Source organism: Melanerpes formicivorus, unplaced genomic scaffold (genome assembly GCF_026170545.1).
Source record: "Melanerpes formicivorus ecotype bairdi unplaced genomic scaffold, bMelFor1.0.p_v2 SCAF_24, whole genome shotgun sequence".
Classification (NCBI taxonomy): Eukaryota; Metazoa; Chordata; class Aves; order Piciformes; family Picidae; genus Melanerpes; species Melanerpes formicivorus.
Window position 1 is genome coordinate 12,798,326 of NW_027142376.1, and position 24,372 is coordinate 12,822,697.

Sequence of the window (24,372 nt, forward strand, 5' to 3'; positions counted from 1 at the left end):
GGAAAAAAAAAAAGAAGAAAAAGAGTTACTCTTAACTCCAGTTTTGCATGCTTAAGGTGATTTTCTATGCAAGCTTCATGATCTTGACTTTCTTCTTCATGACTTCATTCCCTTTCAAAGCCACAAGATTAGATATTTAATAAAGCAGAGCTCTTACTGCCCTAAAACTATGTGAGAAGTGATTCCAAAGACTATTTCTGGACTATCATCAGTTGGGAAACAAAAAAAATCTGTGCTTGAAATGAGGGGTGGAAAAGGATTAAGCTCACAAAGATGTGTCTTGGCTGTCAGCTCAGCCATTTGCACGCAGCAGCAAACATCGATAGTAAGAGACGAACGAGTAGAATTTAACTACACCAGTAGAATTTAACTAAGCAGGAGAGATTAGAGGCTAAATGAGCATAAGCAACAGGGCAGCATGCCACTAAAGAGAACACAGCAAACATGAATAAAAACAGAGTAAGGGTTTTTTTTCCTGTGTTTCCTTTCTCAACACTTTCTTTCCTACTGGACATTCATCTTTTTGGTAATCAAGCCTAAAACATAATCCAGGCTAATGGGAAGTTGACCACGAGAGTCATTCCAAAAGTAGTTGCAGTATTTTAAAACCATGACCCACCACCACCCAGGAATATTCTAACTGGGCATCTTTTTGATTAGGAACCTCAGCTGTCCCATGAGCAACGCTGGTACAACATAGTAAATGAACTGTTCATCTGTGCTTGAAGAAACAGATCTACTTTCCTAACAATATGTATCCAGAATCCCTTAAGCTTCTAATGCATTGTTAGATAATCTGGTTGAAAGCTGTGCTATATTTATCACTTGATTCAATGCTGTCTTAAGACCCTACCAGTCAGTTTGCTAATTTTGAGGTGCTACTTCAATTTCAGAGAAACATTAATATGGGAGCGCAAACCGAAACACCCTCAAATGAATTAACCCAAACTTAAGCACAGTGAGGCATGGGGAAAAAAAAACCCACTCTTGATGTGTATCAGCAGAGGGCAGAAACAATATCCCCATCCAAAAGAACACTTCAGAAAAAGGGGTAAGAGACTTGTAAATAATCCCTACAGGAAACAAAGCAGTTAGCCAGGATTTGCTTTATGCTCAGAAGAATACCAGGTTTGTATCCCTACAAGCAGAGGACTGCATTTCTTGACTGCAGCAACAGATTCAGATGTACACCTACTTTCATATGCGACCCACCCACATGAGGCAGCCTTCATCCACTCAGAAGTGAAAAAGGCAAAGTGTTTGGGGAAAAAAATTGTGCATGAACTTACTTGGAAAATCTCCAAATAGGAGGCAAAAATATTGTGAATATAAAAGAATAAGGTATGCTTTGTGTAGCACAGAATCTGCCATATGATGTGGAAAGTAAAGCTGACCTTCAGGTTTTCACAGCACTCCACTATGTGTATCAAAACAAAAGCAATGTCTTTTTTTTTGGATACAGAATGACCTCAGGTGGTGGGATCCTAAGCTGACTCAGAGCTATATAACCATGTAAATTAAAAAAGGAGAATAAAAATTGGTTTAAGGGGGAAACAAATGGATTAGCTGATGGCCACAATGTACCACAAAAAAACACTGATGCAATCCCACTGTAGGACAGCTGAAGCTGGGTTGTTTGGCAGTAAAATACGAAGTGGAATACAGACAGTTTAAATCAGTCACTAAACTGACTTTTACATCATCATGCTGGCATGTGCTGACCGCTACCCTACAGGCATAAATTACCTCGGGGAATTATGTTCAGAAGTCTCAATAACAATAGGAAGTTTGGCAGAAACGATGTTTAATCAGAGATGTCACAAAACACACACTCAAAAATACGATCTTTGCCGTTTCAACCTTGCAATATGGCAAGGAGGAACTGAACAAAACCAGGGAGGCACACAAAAGTACGCAGAACAGCATGTTTGTCACATCAACTTATTTCTATTCACCTGGGAAACTAAGCATGAAATTAACAGTTTGGTCTTAAAATTCAGTGACTGTGCTGACTTAAAGAAAATTGATAGTTACTTAGTAGAATCTATAGAGAGCCTGATGAAATAAAACATGTTAAAATCAGTATTCAAGTACAGAAAATGAATTCCTTCAATCCTTTGTTGTCACATACCTTGATGGGTATTTTAATGAGTAAGCAGCAGCCAGGAATCCACCTAGGTTGTGTCCCAGTAAAATCATTTTTTCTAACCCCATCTCCTTTCTCCATGCTTCTATGGACTCCACAAACTGATTTTCGGCTTCCCGAGCGTCAGTGTCAAACTGTGGTCTACTGCTACGTCCAAATCCCAAGAGGTCAAAAGCATGAACGGTCCTGTTCTCACTGAGATCTTCAAGATTGAGAGCCCACAGTCCAACACCTCCTCCAAACCCATGCAGCAGAACAAGAGGAGTTTTGTGTGAAAGGTCTGGAGAGAAGGTCAGTGTCCATATTTTATTTCCTTTAGATATATACACGTATCGTTTATTGTATGTCCTCGTGATACCTGAGGAAAGAGGGGGGAGGGGGAATAAAAAAAGGCAACAACAAAGATGTTGCTAGATGTGCCTGAAAAAATACCTAGTCTACAGTAATCACTGTTTTAAATAGGGGCTCCTTTCAGAGGAGAGAGCCTACAATCAAATATTTAGATAAGGGAACGACAAAAACATACTTTTAAACCTATTTATTTCATTGATTTGATTATAGCTAACATAAATTTATAGAAAATCTAGTTATATCTACACATCTTAGTAAAATACAAATACTCACATTTTAGCATTTTATCCTCAGCTTCTTTAAGGTGAAGCAGTGACGTGGGACACCAGGCGGGAAGCCAGCTGAATAACCATCCTAACCTACAACAGCAATGCAGAACACAAACTTATTGAGCAAGATGGCAAGTTTTTGCACCATCTGAGGCTTTGAAGACACCTATTTTGCTGCTCTTAGTACAAGAACCCATGTAAATTACACACCATTCAGGACAGGAGTGAACAGTAGAAGGGAGGAAATTCATTTTCTCCTGACTTGGTGTCTTGATCAGAGGCATTCCTTGAACAGCATGCTGTTTCTCCACTCTGTGTTCCTTACCACAGTTTACTCACAGACATTTGTCAGAGTAGGCTGCTTCTGAGAACCTATAGGACCATCAGCCCTTATGCCAACCTGACAAGCCTGGCAGGATATATGTAATACAATCGTTGGGATTTCCAGACTCAAGTTCCCTTGGAAATCTGCCTGCACACACATTACCTTGCATGAACCTCCTATTTCCAAGAAAGCTATAAACTGTTCAGCCTAACCTGAACTGATTCACACACTAGACACATTTTTAAAAGTGGAGAATAAACAGGTTTATTGGAGTTAAGCAAAAACCTAGGGCCTTCATTAACAACTTGGAATAAAGTCTCTGAGGAAAACAGAACAGCGTTTTCCACGAACAGAAGCTGATTTTCCAGCTGTCAGTTACTATCTTGGTAGTACTATCTTGAACATGAGAGCATGAGGAATGACTCAGCTAGCAGCGCTGCCTCACAGCAGTGCTTCAAAGGACACAGCAACTGGGTCCAGCTCTTCCTTATTTTCAAGATGGAAACCTCTTTTTCCCCTCTCATCTCTTTTTGAAGTGGCTCAGACTACCAGTGCAAAGGCTGCTACTGTAGGAGCTCAGACCATTCCTTATTATGGAGACAATCAACTTGAACACTTTTTTCCTACACTGAACTGCTTTTCTGTTAGTATTTTCAGAACTGAGTACTGCAAGTATTTGTTGTACAACAATTAATGTTAAAAGCCTGTAAGGTTACTAATGTTCAGCTTTGCAGAGTGTACAACACGCACTGCTAACAAATCAGCTATTCTGTGCCTCCCAATGTTCTTCACACCTTCTTCTGACCTTTTCAAGGGGCTGAGCTACCCCAGAGGCACAGCTCCTAAGTTTATGACACAACATGGAAGGTTTTCTGAGGACACACAGTGCATTTGCAAGCAGCACTGTTCAAATTCATAGAAACACAGCAGGGGATAGAAAGGGAAAAAATAAACCACAACAAACCCAAACCAAAAAAGTTATCCCATCACCCATGCCCACTGTTACCCAGTAGGATTGACTCCTCTGAGAAACACACCCATCTGACTAGTCTGTAAATAACCTTCCAAAACTACCAGACTGTGAGAATCATTACAGTTGTGTATTGAGGGACTGGAAAAGGACAGTTTTATATCCTTCCACATCATCTCTTCGGGCAATCTGAGAAACTGAGGAACTCAGTAGCTTACAGGAGTGGGCACTGGAGTCTTTAGCTTCCACATTCATCAACACATTTATTTCAAATTTAAGATTTTTAAGAGATTAAAGCTGGCACCAGCCCAAAGCAATTTCACCGGTAAATAACTGTGGAATCTGAGTTTCACAATATCACTAGAATAAATTACAATAAACCTTTATTAGAATAAACCAAACCAGGTTGGAAGAGACCTTCAAGATCATCGCGTCCAACCCATCAACCAATCCAACCCACCCAAACAGCTAACCCATGGCACCAAGCACCCCATCAAGTCTCCTCCTGAACACCTTCAGTGACGGCGACTCCACCACCTCCCCGGGCAGCCCATTCCAATGGGCAATCACTCTTTCTGTATAGAACTTCTTCCTAACATCCAACCTGAACCTCCCCTGGCGCAGCCTGAGACTGTGTCCTCTTGTTCTGGTACTGGCTGCCTGGGAGAAGAGATCATCATCAGCCTGTCTACAACCTCCCTTCAGGTAGTTGTAGAGAGTGATAAGGTCACCCCTGAGTCTCCTCTTCTCCAGGCTGAGCAACCCCAGCTCCCTCAGCCTCTCCTCATAGGGCTTGTGTTCCAAGCCCCTCACCAACTTTGTTGCCCTTCTCTGGACTCATTCCAGCAAGTCAACATCCTTCCTAAACTGAGGGGCCCAGAACTGGACACAGTACTCGAGGTGTGGCCTAACCAGTGCAGTGTACAGGGGCAGAATGACCTCCCTGATCCTGCTGGCCACACCGTTCTTGATGCAGGCCAGGGACACTAATTGTGTCCAATGTTATGAACTACTCTGGTAAAGTATTAAAGAATAGCTATGTCACCACCCTTCTGAAACAATCCTTCTGCATCTTCATTCATAACCCTTAGGTCAGAAGCACAAACCCAGTGACTACTTACCTCAAGCCCAAACTATATTAAGTGTTTCTTCTTGGAAAAAAAACCCACTGACTTAGCAAAGAAAAGTCTTTAAACACTACTTTTTACTACAGACATATATAGCTGCAATATGTCAACATGAAGATAGTGTAGAGAGATGACCACAGTGAAACCTACAGTCCACAGCATTTTACTTCCCAGTCAGAGAGAGAGCAGCATTCTCAGGGAAAAAATATTTTGAACACTGTATTAGACTGAAAAAGTTGTAACTGATGCCCACTCTTCCTTTTGTAAGTGATCAATACTTTCATCAGTGTTTATAAATACAGAGGTCCTCACTCAGAAGTGATACCACATATACACAGCCTGACAGTCGACAAGCTGAAGTACTTCAGTCATTCTGTACTTGTTGAAATAAAAGAGCACGTGAAGAAGGCTTTCTGTAACAAAACAAACAAAAGAGAAAAACAAAGACTCAAACCAAACAAAAAAAACCCAAAAATCCTTTCTAGAAAATTATTTTTGAGGAATGCAGCTGTCTATATTCAAGACTTACACCTTTGATTTTTCCTTCCTCCTCCAAAACATTATTTACTATGTTGCTAGATGGTTTTCACATGTGGAGAGCAATCAATGATGTGATCTGTTTGAGTAATTTCTCTCGTAACTTTGGAAAACTTAGAGTGTGGCTTTATCACTTCTTTTGTGCATCTGGGCTAAATGTGTTATGTAATCACAGAATCTTAGAATGGCAGGGGTTGGAAGGCATGGATCTCTGGAGATCACCTAGTCCAACCCCCCTGCTAAAGCAGCTTCGCCTGGAGCAGGTTGCACAAGATCATGTCCAGGAGTGTTTTGAAAGTCTCCAAAGAAGGAAACTCTACAATCTCTCTGGGCAGCCTGCTCCAGGGCTCTAGTACCCTGAAAGTAAAGAAGTTTGTCCTTAAGTGAAAAAGAAACTTCTTGTGTTCTAGTTTGTACCTATTGCCCCTTGTCCTATCACTGGACACAACTGAAAGTAGCCCAACCCTCACGACCTCCACCCTTTAGATATATAGAATAGAATAGAATAGAATAGAATAGAATAGAATAGAATAGAATAGAATAGAATAGAATAGAATAGACCAGACCAGACCAGACCAGACCAGACCAGACCAGGTTGGAAGAGACCTTCAAGATCATCGCATCCAACCCATCAACCAATCCAACCCACCTAAACAACTAAACCATGGCACCAAGCACGCCATCAAGTCACCTCCCCTCTCACTCTTCTCTTTTCCAGGCTAAACAGCCCCAGGTCTCTCAGCCTCTCCTTGTAAGAGAGATGCTCCAGACCCCTAATCATTCTCATGGCCTTCCATCATTCTCTCTCCAGTAGTTCCCTGTCTCCCTTTAACTGGGGAGCCCAGAACTGGACACAATGCCATCTAAACAAACACAAGAATGGCATTTGCTTACATGTTCTATCACCTTTATTTCTGTGATGTAGAATTAAGAGCAGAGCAATGTCAAAAAAGAAGCAATGGGCCTTTCAAGACAGCATGCTCATTAGCAATGCAGACATTCTAAGGACACTACTCACTGTCAGCCCAGGCAGACCTTGCTCTGCTCTCATCACTCATCATTTCCCAGACACTCTTTCTATCTTCATTTCACTGAAAGAAAACGCAGAGGAATCTTGTATTTCATGGAGTTAAGAAATCCATTAAATTTAGCTGCTTGTTACATCAAAAAGTGTGAAATAAATCTGGCAACTGGGAGGCCAAATTTCTACCCATTTTAAACCAAACGTATGGGCATTACATGTCAAATCACCAGGGCACACATTAACAAGGGGAATTTCATCTGTGAGTTTGTGGCCATGCAGTAATATCACAGTATCACAGTATAACCAAGGTTGGAAATTACCTCGAGGATCATCGAGTCCAACCTATCAACACAGACCCCATGCCTAGACCATGGCACCAAGTGCCACGTCCAATCTCCTCTTGAACGCCTCCAGGGATGGTGACTCCACCACCTCCCCGGGCAGCACATTCCAGTGACGAACAACTCACTCGGTGAAGAACTTTCTCCTCACCTCGAGTCTAAACCTCCCCTGGCGCAGCTTGAGACTGTGTCCCCATGTTCTGGTGCAGGTTGCCTGAGAGAAAAGACCAACCCCCACCTGGCTACAACCACCCTTCAGGTAGTTGTAGAGAGCAATGAGGTCACCCCTGAGCCTCCTCTTCTCCAGGCTAAACAATCCCAGCTCCCTCAGCCTCTCCTCACAGGGCTGTGCTCAAGGCCTCTCCCCAGCCTTGTTGCCCTTCTCTGGACACGTTCAAGTGTTTCGATGTCCTTCTTAAACTGAGGGGCCCAGAACAGGCACATCCATGCTCAAATGAACAGTCATCACTAGGGCAGAGCATGAGCATGCCATAGGATGCTTCCCTGTGTCTCCTATTTAGGGTCAGTTATGCTTTTCACAGCCACCTGATAAAGCCTAGAGGCCAGACAGATCAGAGGCAGCATGTGGAGGGCTGCTGACCTGCAAAAAATCACTCACTCTGTGCCAAAAGACCTATAGACTTCTTGTATCGCTCCTGGAGAGAAGAGCAGAAGGTAAGGGAAAGCCCCAAAGCCACACACTGAATAGCTTTAGGTATGGAGAAAGTCAAAGGGATTAGTGTGAGGCTGGATTAGTCAAATGATCAGTGACGACCAAACACAGTAATTAGGAATGAAAACAAAAGGGACACAAGCACAGGCGTCCGACAACATGGAGCTGCAACCACTATAAGCAGGGACCAAGCTCTGGAGAGGACCTAACACACTGGCTGACTGCAGCAAGGATCCTGTTTCCTGGGGCCAAGCAAGGTTTTAAAAAAAAAAACCAAAAAGGGCAATTTAAATAAATTATTTTAAAACAAATAACTATTACTATCTTTAGACATCCACGGAGTAAAGAATCATTGAGCACTGTGTGAAATGTAACTAAGGATGATACCACTGCTCCCTAGCTGCTTGAATGTTAATTTGAATCAAGAACTTGCTGCTACTGCATAGCTTAAATTGCCCAAGGGCAACTTTCAAAAGAACTAAGAATCAAGTAGAGGCAGAGGCACAGTGAACCCGACCCACCCATCCACCTCCACTAATTAGGTCAAACTGGATGAAGAATGCGGCAAATAGGCAACTTGGATGCTACCATTCTGTCAGCTAGATTAATCCTATCTAGCTTGTGACACCTGATTACATGCATGACAACTGAAGGATCTGGAGCCAGTTACAAATTTTACATGCTCCACAAAAAAAGCTCAGGAAAGCTTAGATAACACTACAGAATTGAAAGCATCTACTCTAACAGTGAGGTATACATCCTCCCCCTCTACTCAGCCCTGGTGAGAGCCCACCTGGAGTACTGTGCCCAGTTCTGGAGCCCCTATTACAAGAGGGATCTGGAGGTGCTGGAACGTGTCCAGAGAAGGGCCACAACGATGAGCAGAGGGCTGGAGCACCTCTCCTATGAGGACAGACTGAAGGAGTTGGGGCTGTTCAGTCTGCAGAAGAGAAGGCTCCCAGGTGACCTAATTGTGGCCTTCCAGGATCTGAAGGGGGCCTACAGGAAGGCTGGGGAAGGACTTCTCAGGATCTCAGGTAGTGATAGGACTAGGGGGAATGGAATGAAGCTGGAGGTGGGGAGATTCAGGCTAGATGTGAGGAGGAGGTTCTTCACCATGAGACCCTGGAATGGGTTGTCCAGGGAGGTGGTCGAGGCCCCGTCCCTGGAGGTGTTTAAGCCCAGGCTGGACGAGGCTCTGGCCAGGCTGATCTAGTGTGGGGTGTCCCTGCCCATGGCAGGGGGGTTGGAACTAGATGATCCGTGTGGTCCCTTCCAGCCCTGAATGAAACTATGAAACAGCTGAACAGTCTATCTGATTTCTGGATTGTAATGTGGATTTTGTAAGAAGGAAGCTCCACCACACAGAGATGTTCCACAAATACTCAGCAAAAGCCGCTTAGAATTCTATCTAAGTGATAAAAATGTACATACATGTAGCACATCCTCTCACTTTTCAAGCTTATATTTTACTTACATTGGATTTATAGAAATGTATGCTTCCAAGACATACTCAACAGAGGCTGTTTTTCCATGTACACCACCTCTACAGAGACACCAGTTTAGGAAGGATGCTCCTCAGTTTAGGAAGGAGGTTGACTTGCTGGAACGAGTCCAGAGAAGAGCAACAAAGTTGGTGAGGGGTTTGGAACACAGCCCTATGAGGAGAGGCTGAGGGAGCTGGGGTTGCTCAGCCTGGAGAAGAGGAGGCTCAGGGGTGACCTTATCACTCTCTACAACTACCTGAAGGGAGGTTGTAGACAGGCGGATGATGATCTCTTCTCCCAGGCAGCCAGTACCAAACAAGAGGACACAGTCTCAGGTTGTGCCAGGGGAGGTTCAGGTTGGATGTTAGGAAGAAGTTCTCTACAGAAAGAGTGATTGCCCATTGGAATGGGCTGCCTGGGGAGGTGGTGGAGTCGCCGTCATTGGAGGTGTTCAGGAGGAGACTTGATGGGGTGCTTGGTGCCATGGGTTAGCTGTTTGGGTGGGTTGGATTGGTTGATGGGTTGGACGCGATGATCTTGAGGGTCTCTTCCAACCTGGTTTGGTTTATTCTAAATAAAGTTCTAATAATACTTACAAAGCCTGTGTGGCTAAAAAGCAAAACATGAAAACTGTAAACAACAGAACTCTACTGCATCAGAGTAAATGAAAGGAGAACCATTTGCCTCCTGATGATCCATTGAAAATTGATGACCCACTGAGACAGGGCATGCAGAGATTCTTCTACAGTACTGAGAAGTCACTAAGAATCTTGAAGTTAGTAAGGTAAACAAAGTTCCCAATATAGACCAAGAACACATGGTGAAACATGCAGCAGTGGCAGTGTGGAGAGCAGACTTTCCTGTCATGAAGATTACCTGGACTTAAAAATGCTAGCAATAGGGAAACCAGAGCTCAGGCTATACAACAATTACACAATACCCACGGGCGAAGGACTACAGTAATGTAACTGAAAGCATGAGCAATGGAGCTGCCTGTCTGTTCTCTGTTTACTACAGGAATTTATTTTGAGTATAGGTTGTTTAACACATCTCTGGAGGAAAAAACCAAAAACCCACAAAAAATAAACCCCAACAACATAAAACCCAAACCAAACAAAACCAAAACAGCAAACCAAACCCAAACCAAGCCAACAGGAAAAAACCAAACTAACCACAAACAAATCCAAACAAACAAAAAACCAAACCAACAAACAAAAACCAATCAAACAAGCAAAAAAAAACCACACAAACCCACAAAAAAAACCCCAAAACCATCACAAAAAAACCCACCCCAAACCCAAACACCCTCACCCTCCCCAAAAAACTTTGGAGAGAAATGCAATAAACCTATTTCAAACTAGCACATTAAATAACAAGAAAACATGTCTCTAGAACTCAAGTAAATAGAATAGAATAGAATAGAATAGAATAGAATAGAATAGAATAGAATAGAATAGAACCGAACCGAACCGAACCAGGTTGGAAGAGACCTTCAAGATCATCACGCCCAACCCATCAACCAATCCAACCCACCTAATAAAATAACCCATGGCATCAAGCACCCCATCAAGTCTCCTCCTAAACACCTCCAGTGATGGTGACTCCACCACCGCCCCGGGCATCCCATCCCAATGGGCAATCACTCTCTCTGTATAGAACTTCTTCCTAACATCCAGCCTAAACCTCCCCTGGCGCAGCCTGAGACTGTGTCCTCTTGTTCTGGTGCTGAATGCCTGGGAGAAGAGACGAACCTCTGCCTGTCTACAACCTCCCTTCAGGTAGTTGTAGAGAGTGATAAGGTCACCCCTGAGTCTCCTCCTCTCCAGGCTAAGCAACCCCAGCTCTCTCAGCCTCTCCTCACAGGGCTGTGTTCCAAACCCCTCATCAACTTTGTTGCCCTTCTCTGGACTCGTTCCAGCAAGTCAACCTCCTTCCTAAACTGAGGGGCCCAGAACTGGACACAGGACTCGAGGTGTGGCCTAACCAGTGCAGTGTACAGGGGCAGAGTGACCTCCCTGCTCCTGCTGGCCACACTGTTCCTGATGCAGGCCAGGATGCCATTGGCACTCTTGGTTGCCTAGGCACACTGCAGGCTCATGTTCAGCCTACCATCGACCAGCACCCCCAGGTCCCTCTCTACACTTGAGGACAGACAACTATTTTCAACTCCAGGAAGCTTAAAAACTATTATATATTGGAACTGCATATCTCTGAATCAAATTTGGTAACATTTTTGTGTTTGGTAGCACAATGACTAACAGTGCTAAGAAATTTCAAATGCATAATGTAGTACCACTGAAATTAGGATATCACTTAATCCTTCTTGATTTAATATCATGAAGAGGTTCAAGTTCTCCTATGTGGTTTCAGACAAGCCAGCAGTCTCTTCAGCATTTCAAAAACTGTAATAATTTTAAATCCCCCCCAAATGACACCTTCCAAGTTTGGTAGTAGTTTAAAGCAGAAATCTTCTTATGAGAGAGAAATCTGGGGTGGAAAAGTTTCAATGTAGAGAAGTAAATACATAACATTCTTAAAGACCACAATTAAGTGTGCCCAGGTGGCCAAGAGGGCCAATGGCATCCTGGCCTGCATTAGGAATAGTGTGGCCAGCAGGAGCAGGGAGGTCATTGTGGCCCTGTACTCTGCATTGGTTAGGCCACACCTTGAGTCCTGTGTCCAGTTCTGGGCCCCTCAGTTTAAGAAGGACATTGAGACACTTGAACTTGTCCAGAGAAGGGCAACAAGGCTGGGGAGAGGCCTTGAGCACAGCCCTATGAGGAGAGGCTGAGGGAGCTGGGATTGTTTAGCCTGGAGAAGAGGAGGCTCAGGGGTGACCTCATTGCTGTCTACAACTACCTGAAGGGAGGTTGTAGCCAAGAGGTCTCTTCTCCCAGGCAACCAGCACCAGAACAAGAGGACACAGTCTCAAGCTGCACCAGGGGAAGTTTAGGCTGGAGGTGAGGAGAAAGTTCTTCACCAAGAGAGTCATTTGTCATTGGAATGGGCTGCCCAGGGAGGTGGTGGAGTCCCCATACCTGGAGGTGTTCAAGAGGGGATTGGACGTAGCACTTGGTGCCATGGTCTAGTCATGAGGTCTGTGGTGACAGGTTGGACTCGATGATCCTTGAGGTCTCTTCCAACCTTAGTGATACTGTGAACAACACACACCACATGAAACTGACAAGATGCTGCAAACAAATGTCTATTAGACTTAAACCTATGTCAGAAGTAGTTGACCACAGTTAATATTCCAATATTCAACTCCAGTCTTTATTAAGTCTAGGAAAGGCAATTTTTTCAAATGAGACAGAGAAAACTCCCAGAGAAGTCCATGGCTCAGTCCCCACCTGAGAAGCACTTTATTTCTGTGTTTTCATTTCTCTGTTGGGCTTAGTAAGCAGTAACCCGGGTGTTGCACAGCCTGAATTTTCAGGTTGCTCTCTCCTTTCTCTATCAGCTTTATGACATGACTCAGCCCTTAAAAAACCTGTTTAAAACCAGTTAATAATGGAGACCCAGCTACAAAGAAGCCAAACAGTTAACCATCAGACCTAGGGGCTAAGAAGCTGCAAAAACAGACCACGGAGGCAAAGCAGAGGGCAGCAAGCTTTTAAGTCAGAGCTGCCAGTGACAAAGAGCAACATGTAATTAGGACCTTTGTCAGCCTGGATTTAACTAGGCTAGGATGTCTCAGGAACAAGGCTCAGGATATGGTTTCATGAGAACTTTAAGAGCACAGCCAATTTTAGGAGTAACTGCAATCCTTCACTCCCGTCCCCAAAGCCCTGCATGTTCATTAGCACTCCAATTTTCTGAGAATAATGAATACAGTCAGAATCACTCAAGCACACAAATTGTGTGCAGAGAAACTACTATTGCAAAAGCTGTAGATCCAGAAGCAGAGCTTCTGGTAGAAGTCAGATGTAGTAACCACCACAACAATTTGGATTAGACAGCTGCAAACAAACCTCAGAACAAAAACTATTTTATGTTCCACACCATAATCATTGCACGAGAAGACCAAAAATGTTGTGATCCTCAGGGAAAGACCTTGAGGAACACACTGAAGAGACAAGACTCAGAAGCAAGGATTAGGAATATGGTATGGACACAGTAGACTTGAAGCCTTTAACAAAAGTCTCAGGCATTTACCACTTGCAGGAGGTGACCAAACAAAAATAAGAAGTGTGAAACTGCTGTGAATGAGTTAAAAAGGAAACCAATTCTCTTCACCCCCAGCTAACATTATACCTCTGCCTATAAAGTTCTGTTTAGATGAGCTTGGAGCCAAGAAGTTCCACGCAATTAAATGTTGTGAAACTCTTGGATACTTGAGCAACATCAAAACAGAATGTTTTGAAAACCTCTCAAGAATATTTCTAGGAAGTGTAATGCACATCATTCCTATCCCAACAAAAAGCCTGTGACAGGTTATTGCAGAAGGCTGCTACACTAGGTCAGAGGTAAAAACAACGTATTCCTCATGCACATCTTGAACTCTGTATTCAGAGTGTTCAAGACTGGAATTTATGGAACATTTCAGAAGCAAATTTTATTCCTGCCTCTACAAAAATAGTGCCACACAGGACTAACACTATCAAAATTAACTTGAGAATGTACATAATGAATGCAAATCTACAAGCAGAGAGAGTTTTCTGGCCACTTTACAGAATCACAGAACCAACCAGGTTGGAAGAGACCTCCAAGATCATCGAGTCCAACAGATCACCCAACCCTAACTAACCAACTAGACCTAAGTGCCTCATCCAGTTTCTTCTTGATATTTAAGTTTAAAATTCACCTGAGCAACTTGAACTCATATTCATAGTATCATAGTATCAGTCAGGGTTGGAAAGGACCACAAGGATCATCTAGTTCCAACCCCCCTGCCATGGGCAGGGACACCCCACACTAGATCAGGCTGGACAGAGCCTCATCCAGCCTGGGCTTAAACACCTCCAGGGATGGGGCCCCGACCACCTCCCTGGACAACCCATTCCAGGGTTTCACCACTCTCATGGTGAAGAACCTCCTCCTCACATCTAGCCTGAATCTCCCCACCTCCAGCTTCATTCCATTCCCCCTAGTCCTATCACTACCTGAGATCCTGAGAAGTCCTTCCCCAGCCTTCCTGTAGGCCCCCTTCAGATCCTGGAAAGCCACAATGAGGTCACCTGGGAGCCTTCTCTTCTGCAGACTGAACAGCCCCAACTCATCTCAGTCATGTGTATTCCTCACCCCCACAAGCAAGCCTCCCCAGCCCCGCGAAGATCAGGAGGGAAAGTAACACAAAAAGCCCTGTGATTGAGGTAGAGTTTAATGAAAACAAATCAATGTACAATTACCACAGCTGTTTCACAGAAAATCACAAGCAGAAGCCAGCTAAAGCATGACCCTACCACCCCCAAGTCTGCAGCCAGCCTAATGGAAAAGACCAACACCCCAAAACCAGAAACAGCAAGCAGCAAGAGGAAACCTCTCATCTCACAATCTGAACTTCAAGCCCCATGACATTTTGATCCAGCTAGCACTTTCATTTTAAAGCTGGCATGACCTGAACACAGTAATGAATATTCATCAGTGGATTCAATTGGCCAAGCCCGTGACAACTGTTCCTCTGTAATTCAGAACACAATCTAGCATGCAGGCATTTTCCCTCAAAAACTTCATGGCCCACAAAGTGCTAATAGTAACCAGCTAAGCAAGCTGCTATTTCCTTACATCTCACATCTCTTCTTATGACCCATCATTTTATATTTTGATTTAAAAGCTAAAATCAAACACAATCTTCAGAAAAAAAAATCCTATTGATAAGGTATGGAAGAGCAAAGAGAGAAAGATGCAGAGGAAATGGGAGAGCTGCAGAGTCCTACTGAAACGACTCAACTCTGTGATGGAGATCATGTCTAACACACAGGTTAGGTACCACTGAGGAGCTACATCCCCCTGCCTCCTCCACAGTAAACTCATGTCTGATAGAACTTGGCATTGCTAACGGCTGCTAAGTGTTTTTACAAACAGCACATCGCACTAAGAATTTCTGAAGAAAATAAATAATTAAAGAAAATTAAAAGCACCCTCTTGGTGCTCTTCTGATGTTAACTTCCTACTGCTTGCATTTTGTTCACCCACCTACTGATGTACTTCTGCTGCCCTTCAGATACTGCGTAAGCTCAGCCTTGCTTAAACCTTGTCAGCTTTCTTCTACCTATCCAAAGCACATGATTGAGGCCTTGAACACAAGCCCTATGAGGAGAGGCTGAGGGAGCTGGGATTGTTTAGCCTGGAGAAGAGGAGGCTCAGGGGTGACCTCATTGCCCTCTACAACTACCTGAAAGGTGGTTGTAGCCAGGAAGGGGTTGGTCTCTTCTCCCAGGCAACCAGCACCAGAACAAGGGGACACAGTCTCAAGCTGCGCCAGGGGAGGTTTAGACTCGAGGTGAGGAGGAAGTTCTTCACCAAGCGAGTCATTCGGCATTGGAACGGGTTGCCCAGGGAGGTGGTTGAGTCATCGACCCTGGAGGCGTTCAAGGGGAGATTGGACGTGGCACTTGGTGCCATGGTCTAGGCATGGGGTCTGTGTTGACAGGTTGGACTCGATGATCCTCGAGGTCCTTTCCAACCTAAGCGATACTGTGATACTGTGATTATTTCCCTTAGCTCAAATCATGCTATACACAAACCCCCACTTGCAGTCCAGTGTGAATACACAGAAAACAGGTTGTTTCACTACAGATCATTTACTGCTTCCACCTTGTGTCCCTTTATTACAGCCATCTATAACAACACTTAAGAGTTCCCTACGTCAAACTTCAAGAACTGGTACTCAATGTTTGGGGCTACCTAGCATCATTTCCACCTCTAAAAAAACCTTAGGAAGTGCACAACCATTTTCATAACAGACTGCTGTGTGTACATGCCTACACAAGAAATGCTTTAGATGTCAAGGAAGTGTAAGCAGTCTTAAAAATGGGTGAGAAGTTAAATGGGTCTACAAAGCCATTGCATCAACTGTCACCTTATGCAAAAGTACAATGCAAATAATAAGCCTTCAGTGTCAGTGTGACACTCAGTAAACATAATCGTGAAAAGTAAAGTCTACAACAGTTAGCACTAACCTACCTAATTTTCTTTTTTCCCCTCTTTGCAATACTCTTTCTCACTTCAGTATCAGTGGACATTCTCAATGGCAAGAAGCACTCCTGCCTTTATTGTCACAGAATGCACAACTACTTGAAGGGAGGTTGTAGCCAGGAAAGGGTTGGTCTCTTCTCCCAGGCAACCAGCACCAGAACAAGAGGACACAGTCTCAAGCTGCACCAGGGGAAGTTTAGGCTCGAGGTGAGGAGAAAGTTCTTCACTGAGAGAGTTGTTAGCCATTGGAATGGGCTGCCCAAGGAGGTGGTGGAGTCACCAGCCCTGGAGGTGTTCAAGAGGGGATTGGATGTGGCACTTGGTGCCATGGTTTAGTCATGAGGTCTGTGGTGACAGGTTGGACTTGATGATCTTTGAGGTCTCTTCCAACCTTGGTGATTCTGTGATTCGCACTTCTGTCTTCCCCTCCTTCCTGCTGTCTCCTACAATCCTGAGTTTTTTGTTACAACTCATTCAGAGCATCTTCCCTCTTCTGCCATTCCTTACCATGTTTTCTTGGTGTCACTTAAAATCCTCTTCTTTTACCCTCTTAACCCTATTCCAGACTGACCTCATTCCCTTACACAGCTTCACTGACCCCTCTCCTATTCAACTTCTCATATGGATCTGTCAGAGTCCATGCAAGCGCAGACACTCACCTTTCCTCCCATGCCCTCTTCTCTCTGGCTGTCAATACAAATCATGCACAAAAAAACCTATCATGAAAGAATGTCAGAGTTGCAAGTGAATACTCAAAAGTTATGAAACGTGAAAATAAAACTTCCCTCAACATGCAATCTTAACAACCCATGGATTAGCAAGGAAGAACAACATGCTTTCATAATTTATCAGTTGGGAAAGTTGTTCAGATTCTTCCATGGAAGTTCAGAAAAGTCAAGAGATTCTCTTGGCATAGACACTGTCCCTTTTGGAGGGATAGGTCTCCAGCTGGGCCTACCAGACCCCCAGCAGTCTTTTAAAAACTCTGAATATATCCAAACGCATGCAACACTGGCTGAAGTTTTTGCTCCCCAATGAGCCAGAGTCACCAACACTATGGCAACCCCACAACTAGTTGCCCCTGTGATTGATGGCTCCACTTCAATTTCCACTGGGTCTATGACCCCCCTCTCACTCACTGGTACCCTTACCTTACTTTGACAGCTTTTGTACTAAAGTCCTTGCTTGGTATGTGGCAAGTTTCCACTTGACCCAGACAATTAACAGCCTCTTCAACCTGTGACTGCACCAGTAGCATCCTAAATGTAAACTTAAAACTAATACATAATGGCTCTCTTCCTTTCTCTGCTTCTATTTCTTCTTCAAGGACCTGAGCCAAATGGCTGATTCATCTAACCAGACTTTTTTGTTTTAATGGGGTATTTCCATCACAGTTGTCTTGGCCAGGTAATTACTGAGGAGGAACACCTACAGGAGGCAGCAGAAACCTTCAGGCCAGACACTAAAACTATCTGTTTTCAAAAAATTATGTTTAGCTACTGCTTGCACAAAGCATGAAGCACACACAGCATGGGATCACCTGCATGCCCAGTGGTGGCAGTGGAAGCCATGCACTTGGAAGCTGCTTCACCAAAGGTGGTAACCAGTGTTTCTACAGGCCACTGGGAAGGAGCAATGGAGGATGTCCTGGCACTCAGAGAATGAGATCCAGTACCTGAAGGCAGTCCACAAGAAACCTTGGAAGGGACTATTTACAAAGCACATGGAACTAGGACAAGGGGCAATGGTTTTAAACTAGAGAAAGGCTACATTTAGTTTGGACAACAGGAAGAAGTTCTTTACTATAAGGGTAGCAGAACACTGGAATGAGTTGCCCAGGGAGGCGGTGGAGCCCCCTTCCCTGGAGATATTCAGGGTCAGGCTTGGTAGGGCTCTGAGCAACCTCATCTACCTGGGGACATCCCTGCTTACTGTGGGGGTGTTGGACTTGACGACCTCTAGAAGTCCCTTCCAACCCAGTGCTTTCTGTCATTCTATGATCTTGACAGCTCATTAGAGCATCTTGGTGTGGCCCCTCCTCCACAAAAAGAGTGGAGGAAAAAGCTTCTCAGCTTAGACATGTTCAGCCTGTGGCATTCAAACCTCAAGATGATATTTCCTAAGGCAGTCTTCCTTAGAAATCATAAAGATCTATGAAGAACTAAAGAATTCTCAAAAAAAACCCAATCACAAACATATTTACTGAATTATAAATTAAATGTATGGGATGCCCAAATTTTACTTGTTTTGTTTTCAAGCCATGAAGCAATGCCCAGGGGGCCTCTCTGTTGCCTCATGAACAAACCTTGACTGTCCTTTGGCAGTTCCCTGCCATCATCCCCATCATCTAACTTCCTGCTAGGCTGAGGAAAAAAAGTGCTAAGTAAACCCTCAGCAAGTTTGCTGATGATACCAAGCTGTGTGGTGCAGCAGACACGCTGGAGGGAAGGGAGGCCATCCAGAGGGACCTGGACAGGCTGGAGAGGTGGGCACAAGCCAACCTCATGATGTTCAATAAGAGCAAGTGCAGGGTCCTGCATCTGGGTCGAGGCAATCCCAGGCACAAATACAGGCTGGGCAGTGACTGGCTGGAAAGTAGCCCTGAGGAGAGGGACTTGGGGGTGCTGGTGGACAAAAAGCTCAACAGGAGCTCTCAATGTGCACTTGCAGCTCGCAAAGCCCATCAGATCCTGGGCTGCATCAGGAGAAGTGTGGCCAGCAGGTCGAGGGAGGTGATCCTCCCCCTCTACTCAGCCCTGGTGAGACCCCACCTGGAGTACTGTGTCCAGTTCTGGAGCCCCTATTACAAAAGGGATCTGGAGGTGCTGGAATGTGTCCAGAGAAGGGCCACAAGGATGATCAGAGGGCTGGAGCACCTCTCCTATGAGGACAGACTGAAGGAGTTGGGGTTGTTCAGTCTGCAGAAGAGAAGGCTCCCAGGTGACCTAATTGTGGCCTTCCAGTATCTGAAGGGGGCCTACAGGAAGGTTGGGGAAGGACTTCTCAGGATCTCAGGTAGTGATAGGACTAGGGGGAATGGAATGAAGCTGGAGGCGGGGAGATTCAGGCTGGATGTGAGGAGGAGGTTCTTCACCATGAGAGTGGTGAAACCCTGGAATGGATTGTCCAGGGAGGTGGTCGGGGCCCCATCCCTGGAGGTGTTTAAGCCCAGGCTGGATGAGGCTCTGGCCAGCCTGATCTAGTGTGGGGTGTCCCTGCCCATGGCAGGGGGGTTGGAACTAGATGATCCTTGTGGTCCCTTCCAACCCTGAATGATACTGTGATACTAAATGTATAAATGGGCCTAACTGAAACCTAAAAGTCCCTCCATGATAGTAAGTATGTCAGGCATAAACACGGAGAAGAATGTAAAATGGGTAAAGCAAATGAAAAAATTGAGGAGGGGAAAAAAAAAGAAAGAAAAAGAAACAAACACAAACCAAAACAGAAAACTCTTCTCTAAATCTTTGCACTAAACATGAGTCAAAGAATATCTAATAAACAAGGGAATTCAAAGAGGAGATCAGACTGAGTAAGAAGAGCTGAACAGATCATCAGCTTCAATACACTCATTGCAATTAATTACTTTTACCTTTCTTACATAATGTTTGCCTATGGTTGCCAGTCAGAAAAAGCTGAACATGACTGTTCAAGACCCTATCATGTTTAACCAAGCTTCTCACAGGTGCATTTAGATGAGATTCTCCTTCATACAGGAACAGGGCCATGGCCATCTTTTTCTTTTCTTTCACTGGAATAAGCAGATATTCCCTATTATATTTTGCCATCTTTCATTCTCCCCAGTGAGTCTGAGGGAGGCGAGAGATTTTCCTGACGAACACAGACCTCCTCTTCCCAAACTCATACAAGGACAGGAAAACCATCACTTTGGAAGATTTCAAATCAAATGGCCTGATTGTTCAGAAGGTGGACACTTGACAGCATCCTGAAAACCAACTCCCTTTTAAAGCTAGCTAGCTGAGTAAACCATGATGAGGAACTTGATGTAATACTTCTGGAAATTTAGCCAGAGATTCCTAGCCCTGTGTTCTGATCCTGCAATCCTCACAGGCAACTGAAGTTGAGAGTGCTTGGCACCATCTCAGCAGCACTCAGCACTCTGTGTGATCAAACCAGACAGCTAATACAGTTCAGGCTAATGCGCCAAATGAATATACAAACAAAACATGCTGAGGGAAAGCTATTTTAAGAGTCTTACTTAGAAAACACGTAAACCACCAACAAGAGGCTTTACAAATGACATGTACTTCGTGAATGGGTCAGAAAGAACACAGTACCAAGGAGACTCTAGTTTCAAATGGATAATATTGAAGAAGAGGGATGGGGGGAGGTTATTTCGAAAAGCTATTTTAAGCTTGAGGAAAGGAGGAGTGCACAGTTACAGAGCAGACAAAACTGCAAAGTGCTTTGAAAGGGAAGCCTTAGAAGTTTAAACCTGAAAAGAGAATGCTCTGTATATACAGCGATACAGGCTTAACAGGCAATTTGGAAAAGATGAATAGCCCAGTTCTGGTCAGGTTGAGCTGACAGAGCAGCAAACTACATAACTCAAAATACCAAAGCACAAAGTTGGAAAAAGGGTTAAAAAGAGAACATGGCTGAGAATGCAGTTTTGAAACAGAACAGACACACAACACAACAACAAGCAAAAAGCATCATCATTGAGACCAAGTCATGAATGTACAGCATGATTTTCATGCAAGTAACAAAAGAATTTCAAGAGTAATTTCTCAAAATAATACAAGATTTGATTATGAGAGAAGGGAGGTGGAGAAGAAAAGGCAAGAAATTAGTTTTAGAGGGCAAATCAGCAATGTGAGGCAACATCTGATATTCAAAAGATGGAGAACTGGGGAAAATGCATGGAAACAGTGCACACAAAGTATACTTACACACCTGACAGAGGGGGAAAAGAAGCACATGTATGAGTAGCACACAACTAGGTATATTCTGATAGAATATTTTTTTGGACTGGACCCATAAAATATGATGGAACAAAATGGGAAGTAAGTAATCAGAACACTTACTACATATGTTTGGTGAACAGACTCAGAGATAGGATTACTGTATAATTCTGTAGTGGGATAAAGGAGGACAGACAATATATCTGGGAGCAATGAGAGGGTATAAGAGCAGGTCTGAACCTCAAGCTTAAGTGTAAAACAGGAACTAAAACATACACTGAAAGACATAGGAGTAAAGAGTATATGGATACAAGAAGAGTAGACCACTGGTTAAAATCTCTGTTATTATGGAACCATTTGAATGTACACAGACAAAAAGATGCAGTGTAGAACTATGTCATGTCAGGCAGAAGAGTGATTAATAGCTATAATGAAGATACCGAGGTGTGAGAAAGAAGTTACAAACAAGTACTAGGGATGTATGTTAAGAACACAAGCAGGATAATTTATGCCAAAGGAGCTAAAGGACTTTCTCTCACCTCCTACTTGTATGGAGCATTACACAGAAGGATAGAATGGCAGAGAGGCTGGCAAACCTTACTGTCTGCTCTACATCTAGGAATGGATGGAATGAGAAGCTATCTGAAGGCGCAGGTGAAGTCGCAAAGGCACGAGGCAGCAGCACATCCAGATGCGTGAAGGCTGGCGGCAGGGGACGGGCAGATGACAGCCTCAGCGCACACTTACGCCCAAATAATGAAGACAGCAAAAAAAAAGTGTAGGTACAGGCAGGTGCGGCTGCACGGGACGGGCAGATGACAGCCTCAGCGCACACTTACGCCCAAATAATGAAGACAGCAAAAAGTGTAGGTACGCACGCAGGCAGGTGCGCCATTGCAGCTGCTGGGGCAGGAACCGCGAAGCTCGTAGGCCGAAGGTGAAGCAGCAGAGCAGAGGCACACAGCTTGCACGGAGATGGTGACAAAACCTCCCGTGAGCCAGCTCCGGCGAGGACGCATCTCTAACCGCACGGGGAAGCCATAGCGGGAAGGCGGCCCGTGCGCCGGGGAAAGATGGCAGCCAGCGTGTCCGTACAAGGAGAGGACAGGCGAAGCCACTCCGGAACGCTCGGGGGCAGGCGGGTCGGCCGGGACCGGCGGCGCTGCAGGGCGGGGACGCCGGCGGACGCTCGGGGACGAAAGAACTTAACCCGATCTGTAGCCCGGCGGCACGGAACCAGCCAGCGCCCGTCTTCCAGCTGTAAAGCCGCCGGTACGAGCCGCGGCGAGACGCGCCAGCGGCAGGAGGAGGCGGGCAAGCACAGCCTGCAGCGGCGGCATATAGCCGGCCGGGGCGCCCCCGCAGGCTTCCTCCCCTCTCCCGAAGACAACTATGGGGAAGACGAGGGTCAGCCCGGGTCCGCTCTACTCACCCTTCGCTGGAGGTCTCCTCCTCGGCCATGACAGCGACGCGGCGGCCAGGGGCTGGCAGCGGAGGAGGGGCGGCAGCGGCCGGCAGCGCAGTGAGGGACAGTGCGACGGCAGCGGCACCAGCCATCACGGGCTCCTCCCTCCCGCCCGCCTGCTCGCCCGCCCTGCCGTCCTTTGCGTCATCCCCACATCATAAAGCAGGGCGGCCACCAGCGATCACAGCGCCGCCGCGTGCGGCCGGGCAAGGCCTGGATGCCGTCTCTGCCTGCGGTGGGGAGGGGGGCGGTGTGCAGGGTGTGCAGGGTGTGCATGCGCCCCCAAGCGGCCGAAGGGGCAGGCACTGGGTGGGGTGCGTGTGCCGCGGTGGCGTGTGGGCGCCGATCTGAGTTCCTGAGCGGCGTTGGGGGTCCGGCCGCCTCCCAGCCTCCGTTGGCCCCGTTGGAGCCAGACTCCCGGGATCGCCTCTGTGGGCCCCCGACCCCCCTCACCTGTGCAGAAGGGCCGCTACCTGCGGGCCAGGCCGTGGGTGAAGCCCTGTCGGGGTTAGTGCACTGCTCTGGCCATGGGTGCCACTGAAGCACGGTTCATGTACGTGGCTCCTGAGCGAGGACATTCCTCAGCCTCCCGCTCCGCAGCGCGGCTTCACAGCCGCGAGGCTGATCGCTGGGCCCTTACACCGCAGGGGTAGCAGAGCCTGCGTGCCAGCACACAGCTGACAAGTACAGCAGAAGCGGGAGCAGAACCCCAACACAAGGCTCGGCGGCTCCACAAGCAGATCACTGGCCAGCTTGCTGAGCAGGGTCAGCAGAGACGGCAGCAGTGGTAGCCCTAGGTTTTCAGGTTCGTGCTTTGTGTATGCGCTTGACATGGAAGAAAAATAGGGAACTTTGGATGTAACTTACAAATTATTTGTCCCTAAGACGATTTACGAGGACAACACCTTTTGTGATTTCCATTTCCAAGTGTTTCGAGAGACTTAAGTGCAGCCACGCCTTTGGGGAGGAGAACGCTACGGGAGGGGATGTGCTTGTTTTAGGCAACATTTCGACTCATGCTATAGGTTGTGTTACTGTTCAGCTGCGTAAGAGCTACATTTATATCGAAGAAGCGACAAACGATAATTGAAGTAAAGCAGAAAGGTGCAGTGAGTTGAAGAAGTGATTAGAAGATTGATTACTGTTTCTTTGGGTTTCTGAAATCCTTTGATTTATCATAAGGTTAATTCGGTAATAGCTGAAATTATTCTTAGCTTTCAATGTTCTCTTCTTTAGAATAAACAGTCTTTATTTAGAATAGAATAAACCAGACCAGGTTGGAAGAGACCTTCAAGATCATCGCGTCCGAGGTTGACTTGCTGGAAGGTGTCCAGAGAGGGGCAACAAAGTTGGTGAGGGGTTTGGAGCACAGCCCTGTGAGGAGAGACTGAGGGAGCTGGGGTTGCTCAGCCTGGAGAAGAGGAGACTCAGGGGTGACCTTATCACTCTCTACAACTACCTGAAGGGAGGTTGTAGACAGGCAGAGGTTGGTCTCTTCTCCCAGGCAGCCAGTCCCAGAACAAGAGGACACAGTCTCAGGCTGCGCCAGGGGAGGTTCAGGTTGGATGTTAGGAAGAAATTCTACACAGAAAGAG

The 24,372-nt window shown here is 45.6% G+C and overlaps 1 protein-coding gene across 5 annotated transcripts in view; it reads right to left on the reverse strand.

The window, feature by feature from the left end:
* The window catches only part of ABHD5 (abhydrolase domain containing 5, lysophosphatidic acid acyltransferase), a 37,608-nt gene extending 14,713 nt beyond the window's left edge, over positions 1-22,895 (reverse strand). Inside the window, exons 1-3 of one of the 5 annotated variants that reach the window (XM_068152938.1) lie at positions 22,745-22,895; positions 2,771-2,856; positions 2,132-2,504 (exon numbers count right to left, since the gene is read on the reverse strand). In XM_068152938.1, the coding sequence (XP_068009039.1) occupies positions 2,132-2,504; positions 2,771-2,856; positions 22,745-22,869 (584 nt within the window). In that variant the 5' untranslated portion in view covers positions 22,870-22,895. Of the gene's footprint in view, positions 1-2,131; positions 2,505-2,770; positions 2,857-2,976; positions 3,066-6,743; positions 6,815-21,851; positions 21,887-22,190; positions 22,223-22,744 lie in introns of those variants that run through there. The other 4 variants (XM_068152941.1, XM_068152940.1, XM_068152942.1 and 1 more) reach the window with 4 other exon arrangements.
* Positions 22,896-24,372: the final 1,477 nt, after the last annotated feature.